At 52.7% G+C, this 10,389-nt stretch overlaps 1 protein-coding gene across 1 annotated transcript in view; it reads left to right on the top strand.

Moving 5' to 3' along the window:
• The first annotated feature begins 440 nt into the window (after positions 1 to 440).
• Positions 441 to 10,389, top strand: part of CPXM2 (carboxypeptidase X, M14 family member 2) — a 132,911-nt gene continuing 122,962 nt past the window's right edge. Inside the window, exon 1 of the mRNA XM_055560145.1 lies at positions 441 to 875. Coding sequence (XP_055416120.1) covers positions 566 to 875 — 310 coding nt within the window. The 5' untranslated portion in view covers positions 441 to 565. The remainder of the gene's footprint in view (positions 876 to 10,389) is intronic.

Raw genomic sequence — 10,389 nt, 5'->3', positions numbered from 1 at the left:
GTGGGGAACGCGTGTCTGGTGTGGAACCAGGGAAGAGGCAGGTGTCAGGAGAGCTGGACGCTAGGCTCGGGGCTCTATTTGCTTTAGGACCTTGGGCCATCGGGGGTCACAGTTCCCCAGCCTGTAAGGCAGCTGGAGCGCCCCTTCGGATGGACACTCCTTGGAATCTCTGGGGAAGCAGGCTCCCAGCACCGGCCGGCTTCTGAGGGAGGTGAGGGGAAGGGGAGCGGTTTGGAGACAGTTAACGGGATGGATGGTTCCCAGGGCCAGCCACCGCGGGGTCCGCAGGAAAGGCAGGGAGGAGGGAAGGGCGGGGCCGGCCCCCCTGCGCCCGCCCCGAGCCTCGGCGCGCCCCTGCCCGCCTGGCCCGGCCCGGCCCAGCCCAGCCCGGCCCAGCCCAGCCCAGCCCAACCCGGCGGGCGGGTCACACGCCGCCGGCCGGCCGCCTCCGCACCCCGTGCTGCTGAGCGCCCGGCGCCCCTGCCCCGCGCCGCCGTCCGCGCCCGCCGCCCGCCCGGCGCTCCCGGCGCCCGTGACCCTGCCCGGGGCGCGGGGCGGAGCGGGCATGGCCCGCCGGGGGGCCGCCGCACTGGTGCTGGCCCTCGCGCTCCTGGCGGTGGCGCCGGCCAGGGTCGGGGCCCGGGGCGCAGCCGTCGAGGACCCCAACGACGACGTGCAGGAGACTTGGAGCCTGGAGCCTTCCTACGCGCGCCCGGAGCCGGAGCCCGAGCCCTTCTCGCCGCCGCTGCCCGCGGGGCCCGGGGCGGGGGAGCGGGGGCCGCGCCCACCCCAGCCCAGGCCGCCCAAGAAGGCGACGACTAAGCCCAAGAAAGCTCCCAAGAGGGAGAAGTTGGCTCCGCAGACGCCTCGGCCAGGTAAGTTAACTCGCGGCGCTGGGCGGCCCGAGGGGGCGCCCGTGGCCGTGTGCCTGTCCCAGCGGTGGCCTGCCGGGTCTGGGGCGACAGCTGGCTTCCCTCTGCGTGTGTCTGGGATGAGAGAGTCCCACGAACTCCCCCCATCGCGGCCCCCATCTCCTTAGGCACTGACCGCGCGTCCCGAGGCCCCTGTTAGCGCCCCAGAACTTAAACCTGACCAGCTGCCCTTCTCAGCTGCCTGGGGAGCGGGTCCCTCAGCGCCGAGTTTGCGATTTACTGGGAAAAGGATCTTACTGCCTACTTCTTCAGTCTTCTCTCAGGACGTTTTCTTGAGAGTGAATTTCCAATTTGGTAATGTGACCAGTGGGGGTCTGTTTTGGCATAGTGGCCTTCTGGGGAGAACTCAGCTGGCCGGCCCTTCCCCAGCCAAGGTCCCCTCGCAAGCTCCCCGCTTCCTGTTTTCTGTGGGTCCCTTGAATCCTCTGCCCAGGAAGGGGTTAGGATGGCAGCGGTTCTGCTGGGGAGCCTAGGGCTGCAGCCCCAGGAGGGCCCGGGCTGCTGGACTTCAGGAAGCCCAGAGGCCCCCTCGGACCCACCCACCCCTCCACCCTTCTTAAACGCACCCCCATGTTCTGCCTGCCAAGTCTTGCGGAAATAGCTTCCATTCAGTTTCTTACACTCTTTGTGAATAGAGGACTTTCTCTTAATTGCCACACATGTCCTGGGCTCAAATTGCAAAGGGCTGCGGTCCTAATATTTCAGGATTGAGGAGTGAGAGCAGGACTGTGGCCAAGCTGCCTTGGAACGGCCTTCCTTGAAAGGAGCTTCGTGCCGGTGGTGGCACCATTACACAGCTCCTGGCAGGAGCGCATCACCTTTGTCTGGTTAAACTCTTCACTGAGGATAGCAGGAGGCCGTGGGGAAGGAGCAGAGGTGAGGGTCAGGAACTCCTAAGTCGTGGGGGCCATCACAGCAGCTACTCTGCACTTACCTGGAGCGGGAGGGGTGCGTCTGACGCTTTGCCTCCCCATGGACTGTAGCCTGCCAGGCTCCTCTGCCCATGGGATTTTCCAGGCAAGAATACTGGAGTGGGTTGCCATTTCCTTCTCCAGGGATTTGAGTTTGTGGGTGACTGTGAACCTGCAGGCCCTTCTGTGAGTTGTTTCACCCTGCACAGAGCCAGCATTCCCCATATTTTTCTGGGGAATTATGCCTATTAAGATTTGTAAAAACCACACTGGTTTAATAATAGGAATGGAAGTGGGACGAGGCACTCATATTTGTAGACCATTCGCTGTGACCCTGCTAGGAGTTTTATGGGCAACCATCTCATTTATTTCTTTCACGGGCTCTGAGGGGTGGATATTCTTGTTACTTTGCAGATGAGGAAACTGAGGCTCTGACCATGTCAGCAGTCTGCTCAGGGTCACTCGCAAGGTGGTGTGGCAGCTTTGGAGGCCCTTCTCCTGTGCTTGTAACTGAACGGCTTTTTTGTTTGGTCGTGTGAGTCAAGCTGGGATATGTTTTTGTTTTTTAGCATCTGCCATGTGGTTGGTGCTGCACTGGGCATGGTGGGTCGAGCTGGGTGGGAGACACATCTGTTAGGTTCTGGTATGTACTGAGGGGTGGCCAGGCGGACGTGGGGGAAGCCCCAGGCTTGACTGAGAGTCCGAGGACTGCACTGCATCCCAGTTCTGGGGCTCAGTACTCAGCTTCTTGACCCCAGCATCTTCCTCCATACGTGACGGCTGCCTCGCTTTACTCTGTCGCTTGTCCTAGGAGCTTTTCAACAAAAGCTTGCCGTGTGTCAGCTTGTGGTTGTGCCGGTCCCTTCTGAGCTGTTCGTTATTCTGCAGGTCGTTACCTGGAACCTGCTCAGCATCAGGTGCCGGGTGAGGCCCTGGGGGAGGGGAGAGCAAAAAGGCCCCGCCCCACTCTCCTGGAACACTCTGGAATGGGATGCTCAGAGGGTAGTTGCAGGTGTGTCGAGAGCAGTGTCGTTGATTCCCCAAACTGAACACAGGTCCCTGGAAGCTCCAGAGACTCAACCTCCAGGCCTGCTACCATTTCAGAGTGTGTTTCTAATAAACAGTTAGGGGCTTTTTAGACTCCCCCCCACCCCCAACTCTGACAAGCAAAATGTGACCTTGATCCAATACTTTTAGCTCTGATTCTCCCCATCCTCATCTTTTTGGCCCTTGACCAGTGGAACCCTCTATCCTGAACCTGAAGTCAGAGAGGTCAGAGAGTCTGGTTAAGAATCACTTTGCTGAGGGCAGTTAGTGATAGTTTTGTGCAGTGAAATTACAGTAAGAGAAAATGATTTTGCCTCCCTTAAGGGGTGGCTTGATACAGGTACCGCTCCTTTCCTGGTGGCTCAGTGGTAGAAAATCCACCTGCCAGTGCAGGAGGCATGGGTCTGATCCCTGGGCTGGAAAGATCCCCTGAAGAAGGAAATGGCAACCCACTCCAGTATTCTTGCCTGGAAAATCGCATGGATGGAGGAGTCTGGGGGGCTACAGTCCATGGCGTCGCAAAGAATTGGACATGACTGAGCAACTAGACAACACCCGTGATGTAATAGAAGCATTCATCTCTGTGTTGGACCATTTCATAAGCAGATTGCAATAGTGTCTTAGGACGGCATTTATAGTATTCTTAGGGGCCACAGTGGGAATGTTTATTGTGAGCTTTTGGACTGGGTGGGTGGTGCACTGTCTAGGCACTGAGGTGGGAGTGAGGGGTTAGATTTAGAGAAGAAGAATGTAACAGCATGTATAACTGCTCATTGAGAATTTTCTCATGTGCTTTGTCTTCCCAGATGATAAAATATTTTCCACATAGCTTGTATCGTACATAAAGGCTGGGCTCAAGAGAAGATGGGAGGTAGATGCTCTGTGTCTCTGGGTCTAGGGGGAGTCTTGTCTGAATCCCATAGGAAGGTTTACTTAAGGGGCCAAGGGCATTGGGCATTCGATCTTGGTGTGAGTTTGGCTTTGACTCTTGGCTGTTTTTTCATGCCATCAATGTGCAATGGCTTTCATGGGCTGACATTCTCCTGGAAGTGGCTTAGATAGCTGAATCTTTTGGTTAATTGAGAGTATTGCATTTTTCCATGAGTGACTGATGGATTCCAGAGTAGAGCCATTATGTACTGAATAGAGTGGAATCTTAAATTTTTTTAAGGTTTTTATTTGGAAATAAGTATAGACAGGAAGGAAATTGTAAAAATAGTGCAGAGAGATCCTTTGTACCCTTCTCCCAACTTCCCCCAATGATAGCATCTTTTAGAACTACAGTACAGGATTTCTCTACCTTGGGAATATTGACATTTTGGGGTTGACATGTGTATGTGTGTGTGTGTGTGTGTGTGTGTGTGTGTGTTTATGGGGAAGGCTGTCTTGTGCATGGTAGGATGTTTAGCAACATGCCTGGCCTTGACCCACAAAGTGCTAATAACACCCTCCTCCGAGTTGTTGCAACTAAAAATATCTCTAGACATTGTCACATGTCACCAGTGGGCTAAGGATCACTGCATATACAGTATCCAAACAGGAAAATGACATTGGTACAATACTTTTAACTTTCAGAGGATGTGCTAAGTCGCTTCAGTCGTGTCCTACTCTGTGTGACCCTAAGGACTGCAGCCTGCCAGGCTCCTCAGCCCATGCCTTGGTCTCCAGGCAAGAGTACTGGAGTGGGTTGCCATTTCCTTCTCCAGGGGACCTTTCCCACCCAGGGATTGAACCTGTGTCTCTTACGTCTAACTTGCATTGGCAGGCGGGTTCTTTACCACTAACATCACCTGACATTCCCCAGTTTTCGTGTGCACTTTTGTGTGTGTGCGGGGGTGTGTGTGTGAGAGTGTGTGTGTGTGTAGTTCTGCACTGTTTCACATCTATATATTCACAGAACCAACCCCCACCCCATCAGGATACAGGACTGTGGAATCCTTGTCTGTGATTGAGTAGGACTCAGTCTCGTACAGTTTCTGAGGCCCTCGTTGTGAACATCAGCAAATCCCAGAATTTTAGATCTTCAAGGAACCTAAGTGTTCATTGTAAGCAAATTCTTATTCATTGCAAGATCCTACCAGCAGGCTACTTGGTGTTAAAAAACGGTTGAAGAAGACTATTTAGGTGATACTAACTTTAGCAGTTCATGAAGTTGGGCAGGCAGTCTCCTTGTGGGGAATGGCAAAATGGGGCACAAGGCAGGAAGTTTTTATAGAACAAAGAGCAAGGAGAAGAAAATAGAAAATATCTGGTTGGCTGGGGTGACACAGTCAACTTTGTTTGGGGTGAGAAGACCCAGAGTTGACCTGGCATTTGGGAATTAACTGGATACTTCTGGTCAGAAAGGGATTGTTAGTGCCAAGAAGTTTATGTAAGTTTAAATTTGGTAATGTGGCATCGTGGGCAAAAGCAGGTCCATCTTGGGCTTCTACATTGGTCTAGGCGCCTATGTTTCCACTGATGGGTGCTCACCACCTTGAAAGGCTGCCTGTTCATTGGATAAATAGTACTGATTGCTAGAATGTTCTTCCTCACAAGGACCTGGCAAGCTGCTTTTCTCTAATTCCATTTATTCAACTGTCTCTCGCCAAATTCAATATTTTCTAGACCCCTGCAGTTGGAGGTCCAAAGAATGGGTCTCTGGGCCCCGTTTTCATCATCCCAGGGTGAAGAGTGAGATGCGGGACCACAGTCTGGGCATGCGAGTGGATGTGGGGTGTACTTTCCATGTCATCTCCAAATTGATGGCTTTGGTTTGGGACCATACTCCTCTTAGAGGGAAAAAATAGGCATCAGAGAAGTAAACCATAGTTACATAACTGACTCGACTTGCTCCCCATCCCAAGAGGTCATGAAAAACAGATGAGTTCATAAACAAGACTCAGTAGGTGATTTGAAGATGTTTTATTCTCCCTCTTCCGTTGGGCTGGAAGTAGCCTTGAACTTTTGGGTTCCTACGTGTTGGTTGCTTCCTTCAAGGGCTGGGGAGCATGCACGTCTGTTGGAACACACGCTCGCCTGCATCACACCCATGGCTCTGACCCTCTGTCTCGAGCCCATGGAATTCACAGAGTGGGCAGCGAGCCACATCTATTTGTGTGTCTGTGCCCAAAATTGGCGAGTTTGTACTTTGTCCTGTGTTCTACTCTGGCCCGGGAAGGGGAGGGGCTGGTGATAATCAGAGAGCTGTTATATGAGCATATTTGGTTGTAAACAAAGTCCTTTCTGTTATGCATTGCCAGCTAGTTGCTGGAAAGAGCTTCACTTTTAAGCTTTTGCTTCAGCACCCTTCAGGGCTTCTTGCGCGCTTCGCCCTTCGGTTGGAAATGCCATCTCTTGGGCCAAGCTGGAGTGTGAGGATTAGGAGCATGTGTTTGTAAATGTTTCCCTGCATACTTTAAAAGCAATCACAAGGCTATAGGCACACTAAACAAATAGCAAGAAATCTTTGCATCATGGTATTATATGCTCTCTGGAAGAGTTAAATCCAATTTTTTTTTTGTCCAGATCAACTTCCTAGAGAATTCCAAGTGAAAGAACTTTTTATAGAAAAGGTCTTCTCATGTACATCAGCAAACAGCTTTAAGACACCACCTCTGTTTCCAACATGCTTTCCAAAGTCAACTCTTCAGCTGGCACATCTCCCCACCGTGCCTGTGGTTGTAGAAACCCAGGCTTACGTGTGGGTGATGAAGGGGCAGACACCTGTGTGTTTGGAGAAGCTGGGTTGGAGGCCTGGCTTCTGAAGATAGCCGTTGTGTTTCCTGTATGCTCTGAGCATCCCTGACTGCCGGGTCTCATGGAGGACAGTGTCTTAGGTCTCATGGCAACAGCAGCCTGGGCCCTGGAATCCGGATTTTTTTTTTCTTTTTCTTTTTTGGCCCTGCTTCATGGCGTGCAGGATCTTAGTTCCTCAATCAGGGATCGAACTCTTGCTCGCTGCAGTGGAAGCACAGAGCCTTAACCACTGGACTGCCAGGGAAGTCCCTGGGAACCTGGAATTCTGAGGTGGGGGTCTTCTCTGGATGTCCCCGAGGTGGCCAGGGAGCCTGAGTTCTCAGGCTTGGCGTCTCCAGCAGTGGCTCTGCCCTCTCTGGCCTTCTGAGGTTCCTCTTGCTTCCTTGGGATCATTAAACCCATAAAATCAGGGTGCCTTGGAATGGCCACGGGAAGGGCTTATGTCCGTAACTGATTGGCATCCCATTGGCTACTGATCTGGGCATCATAGGAATGTCAGAGCCACAAAGGACACCTTCAGGTGTTAATTCAAGGCTCTACGTCAGACTTTTATGGAATACTTGGTTCATGAGAGGCACGTGTAAGGGTTTGGCAGAGTTTGTTCAGGATTCAGAGAGATTCACAATCTGGCTGTGCCGCTCGTGGACACAGGTGACATCTTCACGTCTTGAATTCATCACTGTGACAGGGGAGTAATAACAAGAAGCTTCCCGAGGTGGTGTGAGGTTAAAAGGTCAAGGCACAGCCTCCCAGTCTCTTGAGGGATGGGTGAGAGGCAGCTTCGACCCAGGGTCTCCAGGTGCCCCAGCCACGTTGAGTCCTGATGGCTTCCTGCCAGCATTGCAGCTCAGGTTGTTGGCATCTCCTTCTCCGAGTCTCACTGTCTTCCCTTCTTCATTTGTGCTTCATGAAATAATCGCCTCCCCCGGTCACTCCTGCAGCACAAAGCCTCGTCCCAGGCTGGTTCCAGGCAGAACCCAAACTGAGACTGCAGATACCTGCAGTGCCCCTGGCAGGGCCTGGCACACCCACCTTGCTGCTGTTCTGGGGGTGTCTCTTTAAAGGCTGAGGGCTTCTTACTTGGTTGTAAGTCAGCAAGGTAGCTGCCGCTGCCCAGAGGCTGGGAGGGGCTGTCCCTTCTGCCCCAGGTACCCTGGTGGAGACCAAGTCATCTGAACAAAAGGCCAGCCCACAGAGGGCCAGGGGCTGACTCGAAGGTTTCCCAGGGAAGACAAGGCCGAGTGGGGGATGGGGGTATGGGTGGGAAGAAGCGCTTGCGAGGGATTGATTGGCTGGTTGGTTGATTGATCGATAGACTTTGGTCCAGTCCTGGTTAAAAAAAAAAAAAAACAAAAAAAAAAAACGAGAAATTACACCCGATGCCTCCATCTCCAGCTCAGACCTTCCAGGTCGCTAGTTAACCGAAGCAAGCACATCCTTCCTCCACTCAACCTTTTGGTCCCCAGGCTTTTACCTGATCCCTGGGAAACCTGTTCCCACCAGGACCTTGGCTCTCTCAGGTTTGGGATCTGAAAGAGGGCACAGGGCAGTCCCTGCCCCGTGTCGACCCTTTTCTTGCTAACGAACACAGGGAGCTCCAGTTTCTAACCGCTTAGTTTGGGTTTTTCATGTCCTCCTGCAAGATCCTCCTTGGTCCTGTGGTATTTGAGAAAGTGAAATTATCGTCTGTCACAGTGCAGCGAGGTGGCCTCTCTGGGGAGCTTCGAGAACCCTCAGTGGCATGAGGCCAGGACCTTCCTCCCCTGGTGGGGTCCTTCCTGAGAGCTGGTGAGGGGCTCAGGGCTCGGGGCTGCATCCTTCAGGAGAGAGAGAGAGTGCTGATGCTCCCAGGCTGGAATTTCCTGGGGAAAATGCAAATATGCAGCAAAGAATTTTTTCAGTTTCTGGGGCTGCTACTGTAAGCTCCTTGTATATCGAGAGGGGGGAATATAGTTTCCTATCAACCAAGAAGCTTGATATTTATCACCATGGACTAGAATAGAATATGCAGCCCCCACTGGCAATTCCGTTTGCTACTTTTAAGGAATTCGGTTTTGTCATGCAGCCCAGATGGAGATGTTGATTTGGCTCCGGCTCCTCCTCTGAGCACTATTTCAACTTCTCTCCTTTCATCTCTACAGACCATATGCTGCCTTTCTCACTGCAAGAGAAGAGGTTGGGAAGGGCCTAGGCCTGGCACAGGGCTCCCACTCTGCCACCTCCTGGCTCTCTCAGTGACCTTGGGAGGGTCTCGTCTCCTCTGAGCCTCTGTGTTCCCATCTGTAGGGTAATGTTCACAGCAAGCTTCCTGCCCTCGATGGGTATCTGCCAAGACGGAATGTTTCCAGTGTGTGTCCAGTTGCTCAGCTGTGTCCGACTGCTTGTGACCGCATGGACTGTAGCCCACCAGGCTCCTCTGTCCATGTGATTATCCTGGCAAGAATACCAGAGTGGGTTGCCCTTTCCTCCTCCAGGGCATCTTCCTGATCCAGGGATCCAACCCACATCTCCTGCGTCAGCAGGCGGATTCTTTACCGTTGAGCCACAGAGGAAGCCCTAATCTATGAGAGGATGCCTTGTAAATTGTGACTCATGGGCCACGTGTCGGCTGTTACTTGCCCAGCCACTGGGATGGTGCTCTGTGACCGTGGGAACTCGGGACTCATGAACAATGAGAAGAGGGAGGTTGTCTTTTATTCACTGGTCACCGCCGGTCAGGCACTGCCCTCGGTGCTTGGATATATGGCGTCCGTGTGTGCCCCATGACTTCCAGCGAAGCAGGTAGCATGTCTCCTTATTTCACTGATGAGGGAATGGAGCACAGGAGGGGAGAGATGGGTTCCTTGAGGACACATGTGATCGCTGCGGTGGCAGAGCCTGTCTGCCTGGGGCTGGAATCACATCTGTAGGTAACTATCCCAGAAGTAGATCTTCCTAGAGAAGGTGGCAGGGGCCCTGCCTGTTTCTGCTTCTTTGCCACTCCCTGTGGGGACTCTGTTTCCCACATGTTGATCTCAGGGGTAACAGGACATCTGCCCCACGTCTGGGCCGTTCTTGGCTTCCCAGAGCTGAGTGCAGGGCGAGGGTCCAGCCCAGGGGAGTGAGGCTGAGTGCGTCTGCAGGACCGTGTTCTCTGACTCCGTCTCCCGTGTTGTCCGCTATGGCCCCAGAGAGGGTGACTTGGCAGAGGGAGGGCCTGCGATGAATGTCCGGCTTCTGGGAAATGTTGGATGGAATGTTGTTCCCCAGAACTTTGGCTTTTTCCTCTTACATTGTGTAAAACTCCCCCGCCACCCCCTCCCCTGCCCCCGCCACCACCATTTTATCTTTCTGCCAGATCAGACTCTTCCTTCTCAAAAGTTATGGCGCCCAGTTTTCCAAACAATCAAGATTTTTACTGACTCACCATCAGGCTCTTTCGGAAGAAATTGTCTTTGGAGATCACTGGCTGTGACATCCCTCCCCACGAGAATGGGACAGATGCCAGGTGATATCAGGCTGATGTCATCAGCTGTACTCGGGTTGGCAGCCTTCCTCCTCTGGCCTTTCTGAGTGTTTTGTTTTTTGATTTCCCTGACCCAAGGAGGACTCTTAATTTTGTGACTTTTTTTTTTTTTTTTTAGCTTATATTACAAACGAAAGATACGCCCAGCAGGTATCACCCAAGAATATGATGGAGAGAGAATTGCCCTTGGCCAGGCACAATGCACCCTTGACTTTTTTGATGATGTTTTCTTGATAAATCTCTCTTCTCTTTTTTG

This window comes from Bubalus kerabau, chromosome 22 (assembly GCF_029407905.1).
Source record: "Bubalus kerabau isolate K-KA32 ecotype Philippines breed swamp buffalo chromosome 22, PCC_UOA_SB_1v2, whole genome shotgun sequence".
Lineage (NCBI taxonomy): Eukaryota > Metazoa > Chordata > Mammalia > Artiodactyla > Bovidae > Bubalus > Bubalus kerabau.
Note: the sequence above shows the minus strand (reverse complement) of the source record. Positions and strands in the feature narration are given on the sequence as shown.